A 27,505-nucleotide genomic window follows, 5' to 3' on the forward strand; every position below is an offset into this window, starting at 1 on the left:
TCATCCATGGACTCACAACACAAGACACGCCTCCTTCCCCCTTCCTTAAAGGGGTTTCGACAAAGGCAGGCCAGTCTTAGCCTGCACCCAACCATCAACCTGTGTCACATTTCATTTTCTTTTTTCAGTTGCAAACACCTTCCTTCCTTCCTTCCTTCCTTCCTTCCTTCCTTCCTTCCTTCCAGTCCAATGGAACATGTACCTCTTTTCTAATAAATCTGATCTAGTTTCATAGAAGAATGCTAAAGATGGGATCAGGCCAAATTCAGTGCTTGCTGTGCATGCAGAGATCAAACAGAAGGAGAAAACAGACACCAATCTTGTGACAGATTCTTACCCTCTTTGGCCCAAATAAATTGTTGTACAGGGTTCGGAAGCTCTTTCGTGTATAGTTGCAACGATATGCCCCTCCCATGAGATATTCAAGGACCAGGCCAATGTCAATGAGGCTGATGTGGTAATCTGGTGGCAGATTTCCCTAGAAAACCCCCAAATAATTGTTTTGAAGCAAAATGTAAGCACAAGGGTATATATTTAGGACACAATCTGACACACATTTATGAGATTTACAGTGTCTAATTGTACCCAAGCATAGACAAAAATCTGCTCTTTAATCTCAGGATCCATCATGCAAAATGTGGTTATGATATTTCAAGAGGTATCCAAATGCACACAAACATCTTTCCAAAATATATGGTAGATTAATGCTACAATCCTATACACACTTCTCTGGAAGTAGTTCCCATTAAACTCCGTGGGGTTAAATGTATGCCTAAGCAGAAATGACTTCTGAATTAGAAGGACTGACATCTGATTGAACTGGCTTAAAGTTTTGCTGTTACCTCCAATGACTAGCACAGGGAGACAGGCCAGCCCAACCAGCTGGTGGCTCCCATGTGGGCCGAGGTGATGTGCCTCGTCCTGCAAAGGGTGCCCACAAAGGAAGATGTGAGTGCTCATTCCCTTATTCTGGGGATGGGCAGACCAGCAGTTCCCTGCATGGATATATGCACCATGGTAAATTGACACAATAAATTGTTGTCTGTATTCACTCTGTTAAACTGAAACAGAACTACACCAGGGTATGACTAGGAGGCTCTCAGACAACAACAAATGTTTATTCGGCTATTACGCCCATCATGAAGCACAACACAACAAAACAAATCAAATAAAACAGCGGACTCATACAAACCACAAGTAGTATAACACAGTTCACACTCACAAGGACGGATATTAGACTCAGACTAACTCCCATTTCTTATCAATTTTAAAGAATAATTAAAAATGGAGGGAATATCACAAATGTTTTGCTTTGCAAAATCCTTTGCTGTCAAAAATCTTCACTCGCTAACCAAGAATTTCATTCTTGCCCTAGGACTGATTCACCACAGAGGGAATCTCCCGGATGGCTCCCCCTGTAGAAAAGTATTGTTTTTTATTTCTATAAAATGGCATCTTTGAAAGCATTAGAAATGGCTGTATTTTGACTAGGTTTTACATCTTCCACTTAATCTGATCAGCTTTTGTCTATTTGGAGCTTTTATCCATTCAAGAATTCAATTTTCTTAAGGGCAGTTCAAAGTTCTTTCAATAATGCAGCAGAGGGAAGCTCCCCCTCCCCTTGGTTGATATTACATTTGTACCAGCCTCTCAGATGGGGGGAAGGAAGGATCAACACATTCATGGGAAGCTGTCCTGGAAAAACCCTCACTGAAATGAGCAGGAGCTGTGTAAAAGCACGGCTGGGATCCGTGACCTTGATCCTTTCCAGTAGCACAGTGATGGTGTGAGCAGGAGTTTGTGATGTAGTCAGCTGCCGTTACAGGGCACAGTGGGGAAAACCAGCAAGCAGGAAAACCAGCTTGAGTGCCTATCAAAACATTGCAGCCGGCCTCTCCTGTCACTAGCTTCAGTGTTGGCCTATGCAGCTGCTTGGGAATGAGCTTCACAAGCCTGCAGATGCCTGAACACATCTCTGGGTGTTCTTGGTTCTGACAGCTGCTGCAGGCAACACAGAGAGCCTCCCTCCCAGCAGCTTTGATCCCCATCCATTCACGCCACTGCAGCAACATATCTCTTCGAAGAACAGGGAAGTTACTTGTTCATGGGCCCATTGGGATGTTGTGGCTCAGGAGTCTCAAACTGGGACCCACTGCTTTTTAATGGTTAGGGAGAGTGAGAAAAAGGATTCCCTTCCCACAACTTGGGAGAAGACAGTGCTCCCCATCTCAGTTTGGGCAGGAGATGCCTCCTCTGTCCCCTCCTCCCCAACTTCTGCTCTTCAGAGACGGCCCTTTGGTATAGAGAAATCTGACCACCTGGTGCTACTAAGCAAACTCATGTTCATAACAATTCACAGCATCTCGATGCCAAACAAGCTTTTGATTAATCTGCAGCCCTGATTTGGTAAACAAGTAGGTTGTATAACCTCCTCTGTCATATTGCTGAAGATTGGATGGTTACATTTAAAAATCTGGCATGCATCCTGAATCTCTGATCTGAACACAATGCCTCCTTGTTTAAACTGGTTGTCTTTTATGTGCCAGAGTATGCGCAATGAGGTCTAGTCTACAAAAACATGGGACAATAGCTAACTAAGATGAAAATGAAACACTCTAAGCCATTCACCTCCATGTTAACCCAGCCAAATCCCCCAGTTTGCCGCTGAATGAGAATGAGCCATGGGAATGCAATGGAGGGGAGAGAGAGAGAGAGATGGAGAAACATACAACAATGTGTTAATGACATTGAAAAATGCTAGCCATGGAACATGAGATATGAGTTCACAACATGCACCCAGTACACCATGAATGTGACCAGCTATGACCCAGACCCCCATGAATGCAATGTGTTCTTTCTTATTTGCTAGTCTCCCTTCTCTCCAAAGAACATATGAGCCGTTCTGCTGGATCAGACCAGAGGCCAGTGTAGTCTCACTTTCTGTTTTCAGTAGCAACCAGTCCATTGCCTCTGGGGGCTCACCAGCAGAGCATCATCTCCCCTTGCTCTTCAGGCTTTTCCATACATTAGTTATCATCGCTAACAGAAAGCTTTTTAAGACTTCCATTCTTCATGAATGTGTCTTATCACTTTTAAAAGCCATATAAGTAGAAGACAACTTTTATTCACAACTATTTTCTTTCAAGCCTTGGACTTTGTTACTTAACCTATATGTGGCTCTTTTATGGTTTCACATACATCATTTTATTTGAATGCTGCCTTTCCACAGTTCAAAGCATGCTCAGGGCGGCTTACAGCATGAAAAAATTCATAACTACAACATAACGAAAGTAGTCCTAAAGAATAAATAAAACATTATAACGTAATTCACACTGCAAGAACCATTACATGGACTGAATCCCAGCTATCCTTTGTAACTTGCACTTCCCCAAATTTTGTGATGCAGTTCTCCAACCAAGTAATGTGCACAAAAATGTATACATATGAGGGAAAGTGTGCACAGAAATGCACATATTGGTGATAATAACATATAAAAGATGCATTTTATTAGGGAAAATTGCTTTCAAAATGTGTGTATGTTAAAACTACATACAAAATTTTATTAAGAGAAATCCACGCTTAAATGCTGATGAATTTTTGTGAGGATTGGGATCCCCCACCATCAAAACTGCTGTGGAATTGTGGAGAAGTGAACACAGATTGGAAATGTGAGAAACACAGAGAAACTGTCTTTGAGAGATTCTTCTCTCCCTAAGTAGTATTTTGTGGGCCCAATGGGTTTGACACATACGTCTACTTCATGTGTCAGACAAATAGGAGCTCCCTACTCTTGGGAAAATGCAGAATGATTTTACACCTCCCCCCCATTTTACCCCCTTCCCAATTTTTACCCTTGTTTCCCTTAGATCCTCCTTTCTAATCATTCCATGTTTTTGCAATGACACTTCCAAATAACTACATATGCAAGAAGCTACTTTATCATTACAGAAAACATGCAATTTTTGAAGAAACATTTTGGAGACCACATGTGACACACCATCAAATAACACATGATTTTCCTGTTGACTTGTGAGATAAGTGTGAAAAAACATTTTGCTCATCTCTGCTTCCATTCCCAGTCTGAAAACATTTCTGCCATACCTTTTTTACATCTCTGACAAGCAGATGAAGGGTATTTGGTGGACCCAGTCTCTGAAAAAGACAACATGGCCAGGCACTGTCAGGAGGATATTTAATATGGGAATGGTTTAATAAAAAGCATTCTCTTATTTACACCAGCCTGTGCTGGTGGGGCAGATGGGAGCTGTAGTTCAAAACATCTGGTGAGTCCCAGGTTGGTGAAGGCCCATTTGCACCAATATGGGAACTGTACCAGCTCCTGACCACATCCACCTCTCATTGCTGCCCACTCCCTTTCATACTTTCCCTCTCTCAAACTCCTCCTCCTGCTTTTTACTTCTTTCCTCCAAAAGTGGGGCTGCATCCCACACTCTCTGTCCACTACCGCAAGTCCTCTTGCACTAGTGGATGGGCAAGTTTTAATGTAGAGCAACAGAAGAATCAAATGGAACAGTTGCACTAGTGGAAACTTGTTGCACAACAGATTTGTGCAACAAAGCTATCAGCAACCTGCTTGTGCTTTCTCTTGCACAACATTCCAAGGGAGCAAAGCATTTTGCTAGTGGAACAAGCATACTGCTAAGTGACTTTAACTTAGCATGACATTGGATACAGCCCTTTGTTTCCAAGGCCCTGATCCTTCTACACCTGCTAGCCTAGCACCTCCTCTTCAAGATCTGTCAACCTCACTAGGGTCAGAACAGTTTAGTCTATGACAGTCAGAGGCACACAGAATCAATACAGATCTGCCAAGACAACTGGTACCTCTTAAGATCAGAGCAGCACAACAATGGGAAATGTGCACTCCCACCTCTGTGCGCATATCATCTTAAAATGCCCTGGCATTAAGAGCACACCTGCCCCCTTTATGTTTTGGAAGGGCTCCTAGAAAGTTCACTCACAGTGTTGTAAAGCTCTTCCAGTCGTGGGATGGTGAGGAAGCGCTGCATGCTGACGCCATTTTCAATCAGTAGCTTCACAAAGTCCACCCGATCCAGCACAAGAGCATCGAGCATCGCTTGCTCTAGGGAATTTACCTACAGAGAGGATGGAATGCACTATGAATTGAAATTCCAAATATATAGAAACAGTGTGAAGATGCCATGTTGGAAGACCTGCTTTGTCAAAGGCTGGTGTTTGGGAGGTGTCACCATCATCTGTGGTCAGAACTTTTTTTCAGCTGGAACTCACCAGAACTCAGTTCAGGCACCTCTCAGGTGGCCGCCATTGCTGTTCTAAGATAACAAGGGTTTGTGGTGAGTTCTGGCACCTCTTTCCCCAGAAAAATAACACTGCCTGTGGTCTATTTCATTACACATTACATTTATTTCACATTGAGCACAGATTTGCATGTAGTCCCCCCACTTCCTAATGCATGCACCAGGAGCATGCAGGGGCTGCTGTGAATGACTGTACAAGTCATACAGTGACAGTCCCCATGTGAAGATGGTGATTCTCACTAACAGTGTCCTCAGATAAGTGCTGCCTGGCAGCAGCGGCGGAGCAAGCCGATCGGGCACCTTGGGTGGCGTGCATGCCCTGCACCCAGGGATGGAGCCAGCCACCTGCGGGGGTGGGGCGAGCCAGGGCAGGATGCTCCGCGGGGCCTCCAAGGAGTCTGCCTGCCTCCTCCTACTCAGCTGCCTTACAGTTGAGGGGGAGGCAGCGGGCGCAGTGGCGGAGGAAGCCGCTTGGGCACCCGGAGCGGCAAACATGACATGCACCTGGGGGCGGGGTGTCGCTATGTAGTGCGCATGTGCTGCATCGCTATGTACGTGGTTTGCCGGTGGCACAGTGCTGGGACCCTCTGCTCGCGGCTGCAACTGCAAACGGAGGGTCCTCTACATGCAGCTGCAGCCGCGAGCAGAGGATCCCGGCACCGCGCCACTGGCAAACTGCTACAGAGCGTGCTTGTGTGGCTTCGCTACGTACGGCGCATGCATCGTACGTAGCGACACTACACATGCGTGCTACATAGCGATGCCCCACCCCCAGGTGCACATCATGTAGAGGATCCTCCATTTGCGGCGGCGGCATGATGGCAGCGTGGAGTCTGCAGGCATGCTACAGGCCCCACGGTGAGTGCCCCCTCAGTGGTGACACCCAGGGCGGCTTGCCCCCACCACACACCCCTTCCTCCGCCCCTGCCTGGCAGCAGTCCCTGCCCATTCCCTGCATGCACACAAGGTCTCTCACAAGCATGAGCCAGACCTCAGCTATTTATTAACTTCTCACCTACACAAGGCACCGTGGGGCCTGTAGCATGCCTGCAGACTCCATGCTGCCCCAAACGGTCCACCCACCCAGTGGTGTCGCAATGGGGGTGGTGTGCTCCCAGTGCCACATCTCCAGCGGTGACAAGGCAGCACCCCACTGCGGTGGCGCAAACAGCCATCCTGGCACCGCCATTTACACATGGTGCCAATGGAGGTGGGAAAGGTTATGCTCACAAGCTATACATGAGTGATAGGCCAGAAAGGACCAGCATCTCTCTGAAGTCATCTTGTGATGAATAGCCACCAAACAGGGGTGAAGCCTCTAAAACCCAACACCATGAAGATGGCTAAAAGGTGCACTGAAATACTTTTCTTCTAAAAGGGCAGCCAAAGCCACAGTGCAGTTTAGGGCCAGCTGTTCTTCAGGGGGCTTCTCCCCTGGCAACACAGATGGAAAGATACATCTGAAATTGGCTGTGAAACTGGAAAAGCATAAAGGAGTAAATGAACCGGTGAGGACAATTGGCGTTCAGATCAATGGAAGGCAATGCCATGTTTAAGCTCACCCAGTTGAGTAGCTCAAGTTTCCTTGGATCTGTTTCTTCCTCCGGTTCTTCTTTCTGTTTCCCACCTTTCTTTTTGCCTTTTCCTTTCCCTCTTGCTGCTTTTGCTTGAGGTGCCGGAGATTTCTTCTCCTTTTCTGGGGCTGTCCCATCCGTAACTGCAAGGCTTCCCAATGGCTGCAGTTCACAGGACACAAAATGGAGGTTCAGGGGTTGCTGAGCCCCATATGTCCCTGCCTATGCATATACCAATCAACATTTCAGTCTGCATCAGGGATTCTAACAAAAAACTGGCCAGTAGACCAGGTGAAAGACTGATGGAAGGGGCTGCAAAAAGACCCAGGCTCAATCCTGGCATCTCCAGGTCGGGCTAGGAATGTCCTCTGCCCAAAACTCTGGGGGACAACACTAAGCTAGATGGACCAATGGCCTGGCTCAGTAGAAGACAGCTTCCTGTGTTCCTGATACTTCCACTTTACAGTTGAGGAGCACTGAGACTGAGACAGAAGCAATTAGCAAGCAAGACCTGCAATTGCAAGGATTCTCCCCACCCTGACGCAGCTTTACTTGCTCCTGAAATCCGTGCTGATCTACTGCTAATTGCCCAGTCATCCCTGATGTAGAGCATCATACGGCTGTCCAACCTAGAAGTGGGAGTGTGGTGACATTTTATTTTATTTAAAAAACAAATAACCTCTCTATGCAAAGATTTACCGGCCAGTGATGCCCAAAGACGAAGATTTGACTGCGTGCAATATCCACACGGTTCCAGGCCAGTGCTAAGCTCAGCTGATCTGGTGCAGATGCATTAGTACCTAAGCAAACAAGCAAGTTTTTACCACTCAGTGTATAGAATCTCAGCCAATTAAATAAGCAAGCAAGCAAATCAGAACTCCAGTCCTACTCACTACGATGGAAGTATTTTCTCCCTCAAGAAATATATCAAATTGTTAGTTTCAAAAGCTACAAGAAAAAACAGCTTCAGCTGAGAGGCAAGAATGAGATATGTCTTTTTCCTATCTTTGGCAAACTGAGTGAACTGAAAATATAGAATTGGTGGGGAACTGCGTATCTCTGTCTCCACTGGTATGCTTGCTATGCACGTCTGACATAGAAGGTATGAATGCAGGGAGGCACACATACTTGCAACATTAATGTCTTACTCATCTGGAAGCTTCTGAAGTGTTCAGAGGCCTCTGGGTGACTGTAGCAGCTGCTGTCAAAAACAATAGCTTGGATCCAAAGAACTGAGTTGAAAGTGAAAACGTTTTAGCACTGTCCTCTGAACTTTTGCATAAGCTGCTGAAATACTTCTCACCATGCAGCACTGTGATTTATTGTGGCTGTCTTACAGTTGAAAGGCAGGGTGACTGAGGAAGACACAGGCTGTCACATATATCACTGTTCTCTTGTTTGGTCACAGCAAATCAGATCACTGCTACTACAGGTCACCTAGTGGCCTTTGTGTATGGGATGGCTGGTTCAAGTGCTGCTGCATGGAGCAGACCATAGATGATGAAGAAAGTCCATGTGACTGGTTGTGCCGACTCTGTATTCAGCATAAACCATTTGCAGAAGGTGGAACAGGCCAAGAGTCAAACATGTTCACATTTTAAAAACCAAAGAAGGGCTCCTCTTTTCTTCCATGTCCTGAGTCACATTAGATTATCAAAAAACTTCATTAGCATACTTCTCCTCCCATCAGTTTTTAAACATTTAGCACAAGTGGCCATCAATGTAATTTACTGTGTTGCATTAAAAGAAAAACAATATCTTTTAGCACATATGATCCCAGGGTAGAAGGAAAAGTTCAGGAAAAAGAATGTAATGGAAAATTCAGTAGCAGATGTAACCTCTATATGCTGTGCTTCTCTATATTCTAAGTGAGCCCAAATAAACATTTAACATTTGGTACATAATTAACCTAGAGATTCATGAGTCAGTTGGCTAGCTAGCTGGATATGCAAATGGAGGTGATATATTTCATCAGTTTTCCGTATTCTTGCTTGAATAGCTCACCTTTAAGTAGAGCTGTTAAGATGGACATCTCAATATCCTGCTGCCCCTCAGAGCCCATGCGGAACACGGTGATCTAAAAGTTCAGCAAAAAGTGAAGGGAAAGTGTAAGCGCAACACCTCCATGCTCTTCTGTGTAGCTCTACTGCTTGCATGTATCAGTGATGCTCCCAACAACTGAACACAATATCCCCCAAAGCAGTCCCAAAAAGTCAAATTTTGGTCATGCTCAGGAAGTCAGGCAAGCATTGCTCTAGGCAGGCTTCCCAGGACATGGTGTTCTGTAGATGAGGTCTGGCCACCAAGAAAGCCATGTCACCATGCGTGCCCATCCGCCAGGCCTCAGATGGAGACAGGACACAGGGAAGGGCTTCCAAGGATTCTGAGCATGCCTCTTGCACAACACAGCTGTGTTGCACGGCAGAAGCATTGGCAGGAACTAAAATGGTGGGGTGAAGTTGAGTATCAGCAAGATTGGTTCAAGCGGGACTTTGCCATCATGTCTGCCCTGAGCCTTTCTCCTTCGCTAACCTCGTGCCCTCCAAATGTTCTGGACTACAACTCCCATCAGCCCCAATCAGCATAGTCAGGTAGAATAAGGCTGCCTTATAGGCTGCTGTGCCACTCAGCCACGGATTGTAGCCTTGGTTTTTAAATAATATGCTGCTCTGGTCCATGGAGAGGTCTGCAAAGCCATAAAGAGTATCATTCAATTGGCACAGGAGAGATGGAGAGGGAGACAATTTATCCTCAGACTGGAACACTGGGATTTATATTTAATCTGATCAAATTTTTCTCCTAACTTCTTGTCAGAAACAAATAAATAAAAGAGGAAATGTCCTCTAATTGCTATTGCTGAAAAATGTACATTCTGTAATTTGCTTACTTTATTTTGTGAGGAGGGAGATGCGAAAAAAGTCATTTGTTGATGGAGGCCTTTAAGAAGCTTGATGGACAGATTATGTAATCAGAAGGGCTTCCCTACTAGCCCAGATGGTGGTGCCACGTGACTGGCTAAATATCTAAAGGGGTGGCAAAGTCCTAAAATGCTGATTAGCCAAAGAATGGTATTGACTTAAATCCAGTTAATGTGGAAGAGGGGTTTTTCCCTACCAGTGTCACTCCAACATGGATGCAAATGGGATCAGGCTAAGTAACATATTCCCATTTGTCTTTCTAGTCCATACTTCTAGTCATAGTTCAAATATTTGGAAGGCACCAGGTTGGGGAAGGCTGATCTAGGGCGATATTGCCCACACTGATCAGCAGTGGCTCTCTGATGTCCCAAATCATTATTTAGCAACGAATCAATTTTAAAGGTAACAATGTTGAACTCCAGCTCCCATTAGCCCTAGCCATCAAAACCAATGATCGGGGATTTGGGGAGCTGTAGCCCAACAACATACGGTGGGCACCACATTGCCTATCCCTGGAACTCCTCAGATCTCACTCTTGGGTCCAAATGAGAAGTGAGGGTTGGAGGTTGCGAGTGAGGAAGGTGGGTCAGGCTTTGGGAGGTGCCTGTCACCCTTTTGCCCCGGCTGTGGCTTCCATCACGAGTGTTCCTCCTCCTCCTCCTCCACCGCTTGGTGTGTGATTTTTCAGCAGGAAGCTGGCTCGGGGAGGAAAGGGTTTGCTCTCTCCTCCCGCTGTGCAGCTGTGGCCTTGATCTGGTTCTGGCTGCTTTTGCTTGAAAAAGAATGTGCCCAGGGCCTCTCATTTGAGAAGTGTCCCCCATGCCATGTCTGGCCCTGATACTCAATTGGTTTTGCAAGTGAAGTGTAAGATGCTTACAAGTTCTTTCTTTTTCATGCACTCCATGAGAATAACAAACAGCTGGTGCGCTTGGTTCCTGCTGTAGTTAAAGGTTTTCTGAATGGTGACAAGCAGCTGGTCCCTCAGAGACTCACTTATGATGCTAAAGTCAAGAGACAAATCAGAAAACAAATATTTTCATGCTTGGACTTCAGGAATGAAGGCAAATGGATTTGTTTGTTTGGTTTTCAGAAAACAACCCTTGGAGTACAAACTTGTGTTGCTCTCCTCAAAGTAAGTCCCACTGAATTCAATGATGCATAAGACTGCAGTCTTCATTATATAATTTTAACCAGTTTAACAAATTCTAACTGTTTAATCTTTATTTGTCTGAGCATACGGTGTAAAGCCACGTCATGTGCATGACAAATTCCCTCAAATTAGAACAGTAGTCTTCAACTTTTTAAAGACCCAGGACCCACTTTTAACCCAGTATGTATTTAAGAATTACTCTCTTAATTTCTTATTGATTGACTGATTGCATTTATATGCCACCTTTTCCTCCAAGCTGCTCAAGGCGGCATACATGGTTCTTCCCCACAACAGCCCTGCAAGGTAGGCTAGGCTGAGAGGCAGTGACTGGTCCAAGGTCACCCAGGGAGCCTCATGGCCAAGTGGGAGTTGTGAGCCCTCATCTTCCAGGTCTATGTCCAACTATACCACACCGCCAGGTATTTTGCTAGTTCATAAAAACAGGTCCTAGTACATCAGATGTGGCTGAAAAAGACTTCAAAAGCTATCTCACTCCTCCCTGAGCACACCGTGATGAGAGCCCTCTAACCTTGGCCAATTTCCTCTTATTTCAATTTGGCCAGCAGGCAATTCACTCAGACTCCTGAGTCTGCTGAGTTTCTTGGGAAATTCTGCTCTCTAATCAGAATGAGGTGAGAGAGCTCCCCAAAGGCCCCTGTTATCAGGGAAGCTGTTTAGCCTGAGAACCTTTATCAGATCCTGGGCTTTGGCTGACAGGGCCTGAGAGATCCAGCACAGAGATGCCAGATCAGCAAGAAGCTTCTGAGGTTAACTCAGAGAGAAGAGGCCTTTGGTTTTCTCTTAAAAAGTGGTGGGGGTGAAATTGTGAAAATTAAGCTGGTGAGTAATATATTTAAAAATGGAACATCTGCTCTGGAGCATACTGAAGTTGAAGTTCCCATTTTTATTAATACATCTAAATAATGTAATACTTAGCATTTATATAATACCTGAGGGTTTTCAAAGCTCTCTGCATACATTATTTTGGTCATCCTTGCAACCACCCTGTGAATTAAGGGTTGTATCTAAGGTAGTCCTACTCTGAGTAGACCCATTAAAAGATAGTTGTGCTCATTCATTTCAGTGGGTCCACTGTGAGCAGAACTAACATTGGATCTGGCCTACAGGCTGTAATGATTGTTACTTTGAGGACAAAGGACTGAAACTGAGCAGTGCCTAAAAAGCAGGGGGAGGGAATTCTTTGGAGTCTGAGGGCTGCATTCCCTTGCAGGCAACTTTCTGAATGCCACATTTATCTATTTATTGCATGTATAAAAAGTTAAAGGTACCCCTGCCCGTACGGGCCAGTCTTGACAGACTCTAGGGTTGTGCGCCCATCTCACTTAAGAGGCTGGGGGCCAGCGCTGTCCGGAGACACTTCCGGGTCACGTGGCCAGCGTGACAAAGCTGCATCTGGCATCTATACATTGCATGTATAGCCTACCTTTTTTTACCAAGGAGCTGTACATTGTTCTCGCCCTCCTTATTTAATCTCCACAATAGCCCTGTGAGGTAGGCTAGGCTGAGAGGCAGCAATTGGCCTGAGGTCACCCAGTGAGCTTCATGGCTGAGTGAGGATTTGAACCCAGGTCTCCCAGTTCTTAGTCCAACACCACATTAGCTGTGCTGGGCATGTCCAGCAGCAAAAGTGGGCAGAGCAACAGATGTAGAGCAGGTAAGACCCCAGCCATGCAAAAGCCAGAGGTTTCATTACTCCATCCACACAAGGAATGATCGCAGCGGAAGGATGCATTCCAGCCAGGCAAAAACACGTGTGAAGGGTGTGAAGCAGGGCTAGTGAGGGGTGTGGTCTGGGGAGGGGGTCTTAGCTTGGGGAAGGTCACAAGGGCTGGGTAGAAAGGCTTGGAGAGGCACATTCAGCCCCTAAGCCTGAAGTTTCTGACCCCTGACAGAAAGTCCTCCAGCAAGTTCATAGAGGAGACAATATTGGAACCTTGGTCAACAGCTCAGGTTTTGCACCATGCAAATAAGACTTTCATTGTGCACTCCCTCCTCTCCTAGTCTTCACATGCATTATTTGATTTGTTTGAACATAACAGTCTGGTTTGGATGTTACACTAAACCCACCGTTTAGCTCCATATGGCAAATTGTGGTTTCTCCAGAACATGGAAATAAGGTAAGCAAGAGGAAGGAGAGTGTGCATAGGCACAACATTGTGTAGCTGGTCACAGCATCCTTTGGTGCTATGTATGAATAGGGACTCAGTCTCCTAAGCACCACGTTACACCAGTTCTAACATGTCAGTTATTCTTACCCTCCTTCTTCTGAGTACTTGTGTGCAAACGATAAGATGTCTGACGCTCGTCCGCTGCCATCACAGATCACAACAGGAAGTGGCGGCTCTTCACGCAGGCATTCCAAGACAATGGATATCACATTGGGACCACCTTCGACTATCAGTCCAACCACAGGGACCCCCTGCCCCAGCCCTGGAGGACAAACCAAACAGGCCATTAAACACCAAGTGAATGTTTTGAAAGAGTGGAAACTTCAGGTTCTCAATGAAGCAGGATGCTGTACAAATACCAGGGCATAAGACATGGAGAAGCTGCTGAATAATCTGTGAAATTGCACAGTACTTTTGATGAACAGCAGAACCTGCTCGTAAAACTCAACAGAGGGCACAGCAGTTACAGTGGCATAGAAATGGCATGTGTTTGTTATGGAGACATGCCGCCTGCAAAATGACAGCCATCTAAAGGCTCTCCTGAGGAGCACTACCAGCTGTTTATTGTTAGGATGCAAATAATGGTCGGTCGGCGTTAGAGAGGACAGCTGAGCACCCCTTTGCTGTCCCTGCCTCACTGTGATCTCCAGGCATAGGATGACAAAGGGAAGCCCATAGGTCACAGGATCCAGGCAGGCTTGGTCACATGTCAGGAAGTTGGAGGACTAAAAGTAGAAAAATAATGATCTCGCACTTGGCATGATATGTCCTCAGGAAGTAGGTGCTTAAATTCAAAATGCTGGGGGTCAGGCAGAGTTATAAGGACATTAGTCTCAAGATGTAGTAAAAGCTGAACAACAAAAAAAGCAGAAGAAAACCCACATTCTCTTTTTCATGCACATTAGACAAATGGGGGAGAGAACACTTTGAACACCACATCCCTACTTCCAAACCAGCAATACCCTTACTTTAGACTTCTCTCTAGGGAGGGGTGAGAAACCCAGTGGCCCTCCAGATGCTGTGGGATTCCAGTTGCCATCATTCCTGACTCCTGGCCATACTGGCTGATCAGAGTCCCAGGCCACATTCGCACCACACCTCTACAGCACTTCACTACCACTTTAAACTGCTGTGGCTTCCCTCAAAGAATCCTGGGAACTGTAGCTTGTTAAGGGTGCTGAGAGCTATAATTCCAAGAGCAATTTAACAACCAATCCCTCTTCCCAGTGAACTCTGGAAATTGTAGCTCTGTGAGGGGAATAGGGGTCTCCTAACAACTCTCAGAACCCATAACAAAGAATGACTTCCATAATTCTTTGGGGGACTATTTATAGTGGTACTGTGACCCTTTAAATGTATGGTATGAATGTGACCCTAGAGTGTCACAGGCTCCCCATGCCTCAACCATGGGCCAAGCATTTTGCTGCCTGAGGTGAAAGGCAAGATGGTGTATTCTCTCTCTCTCTCTCTCTCCCCTGCCCCCCTCTCCATTCCACATATAGAAGCCAGCTGGAGTGGCAACTGAATCTTGCATCCTGTATTGCACTTTGAGGTGGCAGGTTAGTATAGCGGACCAGAGACAGGCCATGTGCCATACACAGCTCTGCCTTCCAAGAGAAGAGCTCTGGAAGGGCTACCATCTGCTGCCTGAGGTGGACACCTCATTCTGTCTAATGATAGGGCCGGCCCAAACTAGGCAGAATCACGGGGCGCTTGGAAGATTGTGGGGCTCAAAAGGTCAGACTTTGTAGCCTCCGGATAAGGAACTCCGACCCCCTGGGTACTTTAATGGACCCTATGCGCACAGAAGTAGTTCATGAGGCAGGTCACCAATATCCCGTTTCCACTGCTGAGCTCCATCAAATAGGCAGTCCATTCACACATAGGTTTTGTTTTGTTTCTTTAATTGCCAATGATTTTCATCAGTAAAATGAACTGCATGAAAAGAGTTGACCCTCCAACTGCCACTGTTTTGCAGGAGAGATTGAAATACGTCAGAATGAATGCTCATTCAAGATTAGACATGGTCTAACCTCTGTACAAGCTTTGAATGCTCAAAAAATTGGTCATCCAGAGGAGCCCACAGCTTGGCTACTTTCAGCAGCTACTCTTTGTAAATCAAAAGATGACTGAAATGTATTCAGACACCTCTAATGCCACACCTTGTCTGACCCCTAGAAAGGGGCAGTTATGACTCCTGTTCTGCAAAAAGGGGATCTAAAGCTAAAATATAGTTATGAGTTTGTGGCAGCAGGTGGGTGGAAAAAAGGGTGAAAGTCCCACCTTGGCTTTTGGGCCAAGTAGGGCAAAGGATGCCAGAACCAAGTCCCCCAGGAACTGATGTGTGTCATGATCACTCAGCAATCAGCAGTTTTCCAGCTGGATGTAACCTGATAGTGGCAGCTGTGCTGGGTCAGAAAGGTGGAGGAAAACTGCACTTACTTAGTCCCCAGGGACACTCTAGGCATGCTCAGAGGCACTCTCTCACCAGCTGGCATAAGAATGATAAGAGGAGCCCTGCTGGATCTGGCCAATGGTTCATCTATATTATTATTATTATTATTATTATTATTATTATTATTATTATTATTATTATTTATACCCCATCCATCTGGTTGGGTTTGCCCAGCCACTCTGGGCGGCTTCCAGCAAAATATTGAAATACAATGATTCATCTAGTATTAAAAGCTTCCCTAAACAGGGCTGCCTTCAGATGTCTTCTGAAAGTCAGATAGTTGTTTATTTCTTTGGCATCTGATGGGAGGGCGTTCCACAGGGCAGATGCCACTACCGAGAAGGCCCTCTGCCTGGTTCCCTGTAACCTCACTTCTTTGCAGCGAGGGAACCACCAGAAGGCCCTCGGTGCTGGATCTCAGTGTCCGGGCTGAACGATGGGGGTGGAGATGCTCCTTCAGGTATACTGGGCCGAGGCTGTTTAGGGCTTTAAAGATCAGCACCAACACTTTGAATTGAAGGAGGTCCTCTTCGCCATCGCTATCACCACTTGGTAGGCTCGACGTTGAGCTCTAACCCTTGTCCCGTCAGATTCAGAATGAGTTTTACGCCACCGGTGGCTCCAGCTGTCTCAGCGATTGTTTCATCGCCCTCAGCTCCGGGGAAAACCACCAGGCTGTCCGGGCTCCATGCAATCGGAGAGGGCGCTTCGGAGCCAGACAGTCAATAGCCCTGGTTAACTCTGCATTCCAGCAGACCACCAGGGAATCAGCTGAAAGGCCATCAGCATGGGATAACACATCCCCTACCACTCTCTGGAAACCATTTGGATCCATTAAGTGGCGGGGGCGGATCACCCGAATCGGTCCCACCTCCCTGCAGAGGGGAAGGGACACAGAGAAGTCCAGTTGCACCAGGAAGTGATCCAACCATGGCACTTCTTTTGTTTTGCTTTTACTTAGTGTCAGATCACACACATCCATAGAGGTGAACACCAGGTCTAAGGCATGTTCACGACTATGAGTTGGGCCAAACTTATTCAGGGATGGCCCCATGGAGGCCATGCTTTCCACAAAGTCCAACTGAGGATCAAGCAGGGAGTATTGTTGTTCCACAGCGCTGGTATTCAGCAGCCTGCTGCTTCTGAACAAGGAGGCTCCATAGAGTCATCGTGGTGAGAAGCCACAGACAGGCCTCATCTCCTCTTCCATGAATTTCTCTTATCCATTTTTAAAGATAACTAAGCTCTCCTCACATCTTGTGGCAACAAACTCCATATTTATGTCCCAAAATGACCACCTCTCATTTTCATGGGATAAGCCACACTTCTAGTATTACAGGAGAGGGAGAGAAACACCTCCCTAACCATATTTCGGGATTGAGCCTGGGCACCAGAGCAGGTTCTGAGCCTGAGCTGGCAAGTCAACCTATGTGCCCAGCAGATGCCTCCACCTTTCTGCCAGAATTGCCAACAAGGGCAGCAATTAGCATCCATGCACAGTTTTTACTAAGCGTCTGGCAGTAGAAGGCCTGTTAGTTTTAGTATGTTTTCAGATTCAGGGCACTGATTTCACAGGCAGTGGTGTAATTCAGTGTACAAAGAACAAAGAAAGAAAGAGGACCCATTCTGTATATACAGGATATATTGCCTCAGACCACCAGTGCACCTGCACATCTACAGAAGACGGAAAGTGCTGGCAGCTGAGGCCAATAAACAAATAAATGTGCACTTACAAGTCAATACATATAACGTGTGGGTGCAACAAATGTCTGTTTACCAGCCGTGGGCGTCATATAGGCATCCATGGCAGGAAACTGGCATTTCCCATGATTCCTTGCTGCATTTGCTCAGGGTGATACACCTGCATTCACCACCACAAATACAGCCCACTCTGCCAGCCACTTTCATCACTCTTGGGTAGCAGCGGGCAAGTGTATGGGCAGGGGATGCAAAGCGGGAGTCGCCAGCACCTGCACTCTGACAGAAAGAGCAGGGGGCCTCTTCCGTTGTGCCCCCACAGAAACTGAGGAATGGCCTCCCAGAGGAAAGATGCCCATGCTCTTCCTGTTGGACTTCTCCCAGTAAGGTCCAGCGCTGGCCCAAGACATTTTGACATCTCAGGTGAACCACAAAATGCCCCCCTCCAGGGAAGACGGGAAGTGAAGCTCTGCATTAAGCACAAGGGGGGGAAAAATAAGGATCTAAGAGTGATGCACTTCTTGGGGGGCAGATCTGCTGGCCCTGTGGATCCTGCTACCTCATTGCTGGCCTGGCCCTGGTGAGGTCTATTGATCTTCTACGGATTTTTGATGGGGAGTTCTACACTCAGCAGTGACCTGTTTTGTGAATGAGCTATATATCTCTGGTCAACTTACGTGTGTTGATTTTTTGGAGTGAGATGTGCTTCTCCAGCTGGCGCCTCAGTTTCACTTCTGCCCCGTATTTGCCAAAGGTGCCATTGTCGGCCAGGATGAAGTGCGTATGGGAACTGTTGAGCACAGAGAGTTTGCTTAGTGGGTTTGACATGGTTTGATAAACTCTTGTCACCTGTCAAAAAGAAAAGGGCATTTTTAATTTAAAAAGAAAATAGAAACAAATAAAAACTGGGTCATATTTGCACTTGCATCTGGATTCTGGGAATATTGGTCTTCAACTAGCTTAACCAGTAATTTGATCTCCTTCAGGAATCTTTGGGAACTGTAACCAGGAAGCAAGAGATCTCTCAAAAACCTTGCCAAACTAGAATTCCCAGAATCCTTTGGGGAGGCAAAGCCAGTCGAACATTTTGGTTCCCAAACACTGCAAACCCAGAAGAGAGTGTTCTGGTTTGCAAACATTCTTTTGGAAGCTGAATGTCTGATGGGGCTTCTGTGGCTTTCGATTGAGTGCAGGAAGCTGCGCCTTGGAAGTAGAACGTTTTGGAAGTAGAATGGACTTCCGGAACGGATTCCGTTCAGCTTCCAAGGTACGACTGTAGCTGTCAGCCACTGGGTAGCTCTTCATTCTGTCTGGGGTGCAAAGGGGAAGAGTGAAGTTGGAGGCAGACGTTTGCTAGCTGCAGCTTGTCATACAGGCATAAGAACAAAGCAGCTCTTGAATTCTCCTCTTCTATCCCGGCTATCCAAGCCACAAGACTCCAAACACTAAGATTTACTGATACTAATATTTGCATTCTGCTTTTTTCTGCACACAAGAGACCTAATACTAAAGCACTAGATGAATGAGATCCAGCCGTACTCAGACTTGCACCTGCCCTGCCCCTCTGGCACAGCAGCAAGGAGGAGATTGCTTTCATACTAAGCAGTGTCCCATTTATGTCTGAAAAATTCAGGGAAACTGTGGTTACTTTAAATGTGGATTTGACAATGCATAATGTCATTGTTGCATGTGTTTGTGCATAAACCTATTCTGTCCCACTGCTGCATTAATCTGCATCCCCACCCCTCCTCAAACTTCCATGAATATTTGCATATTCATACACCACATACTCTGGAATATTTATTTCCTTTCAAAATAAACATTTCTTTAAAAACAGATTAAACTTTAAAGATGTGTTTCAAATTGCATTTCTCACTCCCCCCCAGCTGATCCTCCTTGATCTCCCATTTTTGTCCCCCTCCCTACAGAGCATTTCCACCCCCCCCTTCAGCAACAGGACACAGCACACACCCCCCCGCCACCATCCTGAGAAAACTCCTTAATCCTGGTTTCATTTTTTTCTTTGGTAGATTTACAAAAAGAAAAACACCCACCAATAAATAAATTTTAGAAAGGGGCAATATTAGATGCGGCTGCACAAAGCATTAAAAACAACACCAAGACCCCTTTGTGCTCTGCTCCTCCTCGTTTCCCGCCCAGGGGGCCCCTGCCCCTCAGAGCTGGCATGTGGCAGGGGGCTGGACCTCTGGGGTGGCGACCTCTCTTCCTCCTCACCTGCTCTCCAGCAGCCTCTGTGAGCTGCCCAAGGGAGGAGGCCAGCAGCAGCCATGGAGAGGCCACAGGCTGCTCCCTCCCTGGCAGATGCCCCCCCAGTCGAAATGGGATCAAATCAAAAGCCGGGGTAGCTTTTGTAATTCTGGGACTGTCCCTGGAAAATCGGGACACTTGGAGGATATGTCATTCATGTAACACTAAACAAGGGCTGGGAATCCTTAGACCTTGGGGCCAGATGTAGGGCTCCCCCCCAGCCTCTCTGCTTGACTTGTGGGGGGGGGGCTCTCTCCAGGCTCTGAAGCCACGCCCACACCAGCTGGTTGGAAGGCTGATGCTTCTCGCTTGCCTGGAGGGAGGATAAAGAGGGATCTGCAAGAGTGTGTAGAAAACAGCTTGGTGCACAAAGGCAAAATTCACAGTAGCTGCTCTGCTCACTTTCGCACTTGGCCCTGATCACAGCTGGCAGCTGGCCCTCAGAAGGCTGCACAGAACAAAATCTTGCCCTTGGGCTAGAAAAAGTTGGGCCCTCCCCCTCATGCTAAGAGATTATCATCGGTCATTGAGGTCTTCCACCGAGGGTCTTCTGCTGGTTCCCTTCCTGCGAGAAGTGAAGTTACAGGAAACCAGGCAGAAGACCTTCTCAGTAGTGGCACCCTCCCTGTGGAACACCCTTCAGATGTCAAGGAAATAAAGAACTACACAGATTTTAGAAGACATCTGAAGGCCACACTGTATCAGGAAGTTTTTAATGTTTGATCATAGAATCATAGAATCATAGAATCATAGAGTTGGAAGAGACCACAAGGGCCATCGAGTCCAACCCCCTGCCAAGCAGGAAACACCATCAGAGCACTCCTGACATATGGTTGTCAAGCCTCTGCTTAAAGACCTCCAAAGAAGGAGACTCCACCACACTCCTTGGCAGCAAATCCCACTGTCGAACAGCTCTTACTGTCAGGAAGTTCTTCCTAATGTTTAAGTGGAATCTTCTTTCTTGTAGTTTGGATCCATTGCTCCGTGTCCGCTTCTCTGGAGCAGCAGAAAACAACCTTTCTCCCTCCTCTATGTGACATCCTTTTATATATTTGAACATGGCTATCATATCACCCCTTAACCTCCTCTTCTCCAGGCTAAACATGCCCAGCTCCCTTAGCCGTTCCTCATAAGGCATCATTTCCAGGCCTTTGACCATTTTGGTTGCCCTCCTCTGGACACGTTCCAGTTTGTCAGTGTCCTTCTTGAACTGTGGTGCCCAGAACTGGACACAGTACTCCAGGTGAGGTCTGACCAGAGCAGAATACAGTGGCACTATTACTTCCCTTGATCTAGATGCTATACTCCTATTGATGAGGCCCAGAATTGCATTGGCTTTTTTAGCTGCCGCGTCACACTGTTGGCTCATGTCAAGTTTGTGGTCAACCAAGACTCCTAGATCCTTTTCACATGTACTGCTCTCAAGCCAGGTGTCACCCATCTTGTATTTGTGCCTCTCATTTTTTTTGCCCAAGTGCAATACTTTACATTTCTCCCTGTTAAAATTCATCTTGTTTGTTTTGGCCCAGTTCTCTAATCTGTCAAGGTCGTTTTGAAGTGTGATCCTGTCCTCTGGGGTGTTAGCCACCCCTCCCAGTTTGGTGTCATCTGCAAATTTGATCAGGATGCCCTTGAGTCCATCATCCAAGTCGTTGATAAAGATGTTGAATAAGACCGGGCCCAAGACAGAACCCTGTGGCACCCCACTAGTCACTCTTCTCCAGGATGAAGAGGAACCATTGATGAGCACCCTTTGGGTTCGGTCAGTCAGCCAGTTACAAATCCACTGAGTGGTAGCATAGTCAAGACCGCATTTTACCAGCTTCTTTACAAGAATATCATGGGGCACCTTGTCAAATGCCTTGCTGAAATCAAGGTAGACTACATCCACTGCGTTCCCTTCATCTACCAGGCTTGTAATTCTGTCAAAAAACGAGATCAGGTTAGTCTGACATGACTTATTTTTCAGAAATCCATGCTGACTATTGGTGATCACAGCATTCCTTTCTAGGTGCTCACAGACTGTTTGCTTAATGATCTGCTCCAGAATCTTCCCTGGTATTGATGTCAGACTGACTGGGCGGTAATTATTTGGGTCCTCTCTTTCCCCCTTTTTGAAAATAGGGACAACATTTGCCCTCCTCCAGTCTGCCGGGACTTCGCCTGTTCTCCAGGAATTCTCAAAGATGACTGCCAGTGGTTCTGAAATCACATCTGCCAGTTCTTTTAATACTCTTGGATGCAGTTCATCTGGCCCTGGAGACTTGAATACATCTAGACTAGCCAAGTATTCTTGTACTATCTCCTTAGTTATTCTGGGCTGTGTTTCCTCTGCTGAATCATTTGCTCCAAATTCTTCAGGTCGGGCATTGTTTTCTTTATTGGAGAAGACTGAGGCAAAGAAGGCATTGAGGAGTTCAGCCCTTTCTGTGTCCCCTGTTTGCATTTCACCATCTTCTCCTCTGAGTGACCCCACGGTTTCTTTGTTCTTCCTTTTGCTACGAACATACCCATAAAAGCCTTTTTTGTTGCTTTTAACCTCTCTAGCAAGCCTGAGTTCATTTTGTGCTTTAGCTTTTCTGACTTTGTGTCTACACGTGCTGGCTATTTGTTTGAATTCCTCTTTGGTGGTTTCCCCCCTTTTCCATTTTTTGTACACATCCTTTTTTAATCTTAACTCAGTTAAAAGTTCTTTAGATAGCCACCCTGGCTTCTTTAGGCACCTTCCATGTTTCCGTCTCATTGGTATTGCCTGAAGTTGTGCTTTTACTATCTCCCTCTTAACAAACTCCCAGCCATCTTGAACTCCCTTTCCTTTTAGTACTACTGTCCATGGGATCTCACCCAACACTTCCCTAAGCTTTATGAAGTCGGCTTTCTTAAAGTCGAGAAATTGAGTCCTAGTATGCTTGGCTGCTCCTTTCCGCTGTATAGTAAACTTCAGAAGAGCATGATCACTCGCGCCTAATGATCCTTCCACTTCTACCCCACTAACCAGGTCATCAACATTGGTTAGGACCAGATCTAAAATGGCTGTTCCTCTTGTTGCTTCTCCCACTTTCTGGACAATGAAGTTGTCTGCAAGGGCAGTGAGGAATCTGTTTGACCTTATGCTCTTGGCTGAGTTTGACATCCAACAAATATCCGGGTAATTGAAGTCCCCCATTACTACTATCTCCCTTCCTTTTGCATGCTTGGCCATCTGTTCCAGGAAGGCATCATCTATGTCCTCCGTTTGGCTTGGGGATCTATAGTAAACTCCCACAATGAGGTCACTGTTATTCTTCTCTCCCTTAATTTTGACCCAAATGCTCTCACTTTGGCTTTGAGGTTCTAAATCTTGGATCTCTTCACAGGTATACACATCCCTGACATATAACGCCACTCCTCCTCCTTTCTTGTCTGGTCTGTTTCTTTGAAATAGATTGTATCCCTCCATTATTACATTCCAATCGTGGGATTTATCCCACCAGGTTTCAGTGATTCCTATTATGTCATATTTAGTTTGCTGTACCAGGAGCTCAAGCTCATCTTGTTTATTTCCCATGCTTTGCGCATTAGTGTACAGACATTGAAGTCCATTAATCATTCCCCCGTGTCTCTTATTTAAGGATTTTCTCCTCCCACCACTAGGTCTGCATGCTCTTTGCTCCATTCGGTCTATGACATTTGGATGATCATCTTCATCAATTGATAGACTCCTACCTTCAGGAGCACTGTCTCCCTCCCCCACATTAGTCAGTTTAAAGCCCTCCTGATGAGGTTTCTGAGATTTTTTGCAAAAACATTCCTCCCAACCGTTGTGAGGTGCAGCCCATCGCTTGCCAGAAGTCCATCTTCAAGAAACTGCATTCCGTGATCTAAGAATCCAAACCGTTCCTGTTTGCACCATTTGCGAAGCCAGTTGTTCACTTCCACTATTTTTCCCTCTCTCCCTGGGCCACGTCGTTCAACTGGGAGGACAGATGAGATGACAATTTGTGCATTTAATTGCTTCAATTTCCTGCCCAGAGCCTCGTAATCTCTTTTGATCTTCTGGAGGCTATTGCTTGCAGTGTCATTGGTTCCCACATGAACCAAGAGGAAGGGGTATTTGTCAGTGGGTTTTATGATTCCTTGCAGTCGTTCAGTTACATCTTGGATCTTAGCCCCGGGGAGACAGCACACTTCCCGAGACATCTTGTCAGGCCCACAGATCACTGCTTCTGTTCACTGCTTCTGATGTTTTACTATGTTTTTATGTATGCTGTAAGCCGCCCAGAGGTGCTGGGGAAACTCAGTCAGATGAGCAGGGTATACATAATAAAATAAAATAAAATAAATAAATAAATAAATAAATAAATAAATAAATAAATATTATTTAGCGCTACATTCAACCTGAGCTAAAGGTGGCTAAAGGCAAAGAGAAAATGAACGATTTAACAGTCAGCCCCTTTCCCCAGGGAACTTTGGGAACTGGAGTTCTCTAGAGGGGAATGGGGGGGGGGTCCCCTAACAACTCTTAGCACCCATAATAAACTTCAGTGCTTTACATGTATTGTGTGAATGTGGCCTGTGAGAAGGGCCTCCAAAGCTCTGTGAAGATTGCCTCCTTTTAAATGACTGGACATGGTGCTGCATATCTCTGAGCTGGGGAAAGCTTCACCTGTTGATTTCTGCCTGTAACATGGTTGACAAAAGAATGCACAGAAAGTGGCAACCCCCATCCTCTCCCTTCCTTCAAAACTCCTGCCCTGACCTTGGGATGCAGTGCTGGATAAGGCGACACAACCAACCCTTTAATGCACCATCTGATTTGCTGATAAGAATCAAGGGATCGCAGCAAATCAAAGGCAGCGAGAACAAGAGAATCTGGCAAAAATCCACAGAATGTGTGGGAACTTACATCTTTCCCAATCAGATCCTCCTTGTTTTCCACAATGCCCCACGGAGCAATTCCTATGGCACAGATGCGTCCTCTGGACTTGGAAGAGTGATCTTTCAAGGCATCTCCAACGTGGCGAATGACACCTACAGGAGGGATCGAGTCTGTTAGAGTCTTCCCTGGGGGACAGCTGCATACATCACAGAGGGAGACAGAGAGAGCCTTCTCCAGTAAAAACACCCCCTTCATTTCTCATTTATTAAGATACTCCAGTGAGCACTTGCTATGAATCTGCTTTAATGGAAGAGACACATAAACCTGGGCCCTTACTTTACCGGTACCATGTTCTTCAGTGTTTTCAGGAAGGTTGCTTAAAAGGTTTTAAATGCACCAAATCTTTAGAAAGAATTGAGCACTTTAAGCCTCACCCAGCAAAAGTGAGTCTTGACTCATTCCCAATGAAAGTGATGGGACTTATTAACTGGGACTGAGTCCCACTCCATTTCAGTTGTGTGCATGGATGGGCATGCCAGAGTCACAGCTCATTAAAAGTCTGTTCTCACAGTCACCCTCCCAGCCTCCCTCTTTCACACGCATGCACAGGAGCACAATAAACCCTGCCTTATCAAGCAACCAGTGTTGGCGGTCTGGGTTCCACTGGCCAGCTCTTCACGTAACCTGCAAGGTTATGACTTTTCTTCCATCTTTGTATGTGACACTCCACTTTTTGCCCTGACTCAGTCTGTTTTGAGGTGGTTTAGTATTTTAAAACTCAAAAGTTTGCAATAAGAAGATCCACATGTACAAAGGTTTAATATAAAAAAGCACAGGATGTCATCGTTTCGCTTTGTTCTATGAGGTGTCCCACGCAAAACTGAAAATAGTATGAAAATGTCTTGTTACTGCGTTGTCTGTTGAACCTTGACTACTGGCTGTTGGAAACAGACAGGGTTCTTAAACGGGGATTTATACATCTCTCTGGCAAGGCTTCTAGCACAGGCCAAGGGAGGAGAGGAAACATGAAAACGACACAGTTACAGCCCCTTGGATTAAATCCCTGCTCATCTCTCCCCCCCACCCACCCCGGCAAGAAAACATTACGTTGGGGACAGGCTAATAGTTTTCATCAGCCAAAGGTCAGCATATAAGTAAGCAGGCCAAGAGTGCACTTCTCACCTGTACTGACTCCCCCGGTGAAGATCCAAGCCCCTGTGGTCATGGCGGCCTTGATGAGGCCCTTCCCAAACACTTGCTTCAGCTTGGGTTGCAGCTCGAAGTTCTGCAGTCCCCCGTGGATGGATATTAGGAGCTTGGGGAGTTCCAGCTGCCAGTCTTTCACCATCAGGTGGAGCAGCGAGTCTGGCTTTGTGTCATATGACACTCGGATGTACTGCAAGGCAGGTGGACACAAACAGCTTAGCAGCTGGGATCAGCTTACTTAAAGGATCTCTTTACCCCATCCATGCCTGCTCTTTGTAAGTGCCACTTAACGTCTGCAAGAAATTTATCCTTCAGTGTGGCAGCACTGTCAACTCTGGAACTCCCTGTCCACTGATATTAGACAGGTGCCTTTGCTGTCTTGCTTTCGGTGCCTGCTAAAAACTTCTTGGCCAGATATGTAGTTTTATTATGTATATTTGTTGCAAAACTGCTGGTTTTACTTATATTTTGATAAATGTTATGTGTATTTGTTTTCTGAGGTGTGATTTTAATAGTATCTTAAAAGAATATTTCATGTCGTTTTATGTAAACCACTTAGAGGGTTTTGTTGATTAAGCAGCATATATGTATCAGATGCTCCTCAATCAGACCCAAAGTCCACCGAGTTTAGCTTCCCATACTGGCCAAGCAGGTGCACACGAAGCAAATCCACAAGGCAATGGCCCTCTCCTGATGTTTCTCCCCAACACCTAGCATTTGGAGGTACACCCCCTCTGAATAGGGAGGTTTTGCCAGCTAATGCAACTAACAGCTATTGATCGATCACTCAATCCCCTTTTAAAGCCATCAGAGTCACTGGCCAGCAGCACTGTGTCTCGCAGAAAGGAAAGTATGTGTTGTATGAATAAATATTTTCTATTGTCTATCCTAAATCTACTGCTGTTCTTTTTTATTTGATGGCCCAGAGCATAGTGCAATGCAGAGTTTCATGATAGGTTTTGGCTGAGATTCTGGCCTTGCAGGGGGCTGGACAAGATGACCCCTGGGGTCCCTTCCAGTTCTACGATTCTATGATCATTCTAAGATACTGCTATTCTGCACATGCGCAAGCAAATCAGAGGGACACAGCAAAGGTAGCAAAGACAGGCTTGCAAATCAATAATGCAACATAAACAACAAGGCGTCTTGTGGCACCATAAAAGACCAAGCTAATGTTTCAAGAGTAAGAGGGGGAGGAGCTCAGCTCCCTTCCAAAGACACAAGGTGTCTTTGCCCAGTCTAAACAAAAGGTGGACTGTGGGGGACAGGACTGTGCCACTTTTGATGATACAACTGATAGCTGTAACAACAGCAAAAACACATCTCTAAATCCAGATGTAAGGAAGAAGGGCTTAATCGACCCTTTCCCCTCCATTTGCTATATGGAGGATTCCCCTATCCTTGCTTACTGGGAAGCCTCCTCACTTGCAACTCAATGGCACGTTTTATCTTCACTGCTTCACCAATGTCAGCAGTCTTAAGATTTTGGGCTTCCCTCAATGTGGTCTAGTTGCCAAAGGAAGAATTCACTTTCCCAAACTCACTTTAAACAAAAACTGGAATCTGGTCATTGTCTAACAACAACAACAACAACAACAACAACAACAACATCTATCTATTTATTTTTTATACCCTGCCCATCTTGCTGGGTTTCTCCAGCCACTCTAAGGACATTCCCCTTGCCAGGCTTCGGAAATCTACCCCTCTCTTCACTGGGCTATATTGTCTCTATTGGTGAAATAGAGGTTACCACATACCATGGACTTGTTGGTGTGGCCTCCACCTTGGAACTCAAGATTTCCATAGGCATCAGTTGGAAGTGCCTGGGTGTGCTTACTGACAAACCACTTCTCAGGCTGAGTATCCACCTGCTTCGTTGCGTCTTCTTC

General features: G+C 46.0%; 1 protein-coding gene across 3 annotated transcripts; it reads right to left on the reverse strand.

Moving 5' to 3' along the window:
- Positions 1-27,489, reverse strand: LOC114584641 (transient receptor potential cation channel subfamily M member 1). 3 transcript variants are annotated; one of them, XM_028706666.2, is made up of 12 exons: positions 27,374-27,489; positions 25,593-25,806; positions 24,438-24,562; positions 17,962-18,133; positions 13,219-13,393; positions 10,670-10,793; positions 8,879-8,951; positions 7,574-7,674; positions 6,863-7,036; positions 4,983-5,117; positions 4,102-4,152; positions 1-478 (listed from the first exon to the last, which is right to left on the reverse strand). In XM_028706666.2, exons 1-12 carry the CDS (start codon positions 27,374-27,376, stop codon positions 266-268), a joined length of 1,560 nt encoding a protein of 519 aa, XP_028562499.2. In that variant the 5' UTR covers positions 27,377-27,489; the 3' UTR covers positions 1-265. The 3 variants fall into 3 exon arrangements, with proteins under 3 accessions (XP_028562499.2, XP_077775332.1, XP_077775333.1); XM_077919206.1 differs by lacking the exons at positions 1-478; positions 4,102-4,152; positions 7,574-7,674 and having other exon boundaries at positions 4,991-5,117; XM_077919207.1 differs by lacking the exons at positions 1-478; positions 4,102-4,152; positions 4,983-5,117; ... (2 more) ...; positions 8,879-8,951; positions 10,670-10,793 and having other exon boundaries at positions 13,215-13,393.
- Between the last annotated feature and the right edge of the window lie 16 nt (positions 27,490-27,505).

The sequence above is a fragment of the Podarcis muralis genome, chromosome 14 (genome assembly GCF_964188315.1).
Source record: "Podarcis muralis chromosome 14, rPodMur119.hap1.1, whole genome shotgun sequence".
Taxonomy (NCBI): Eukaryota; Metazoa; Chordata; class Lepidosauria; order Squamata; family Lacertidae; genus Podarcis; species Podarcis muralis.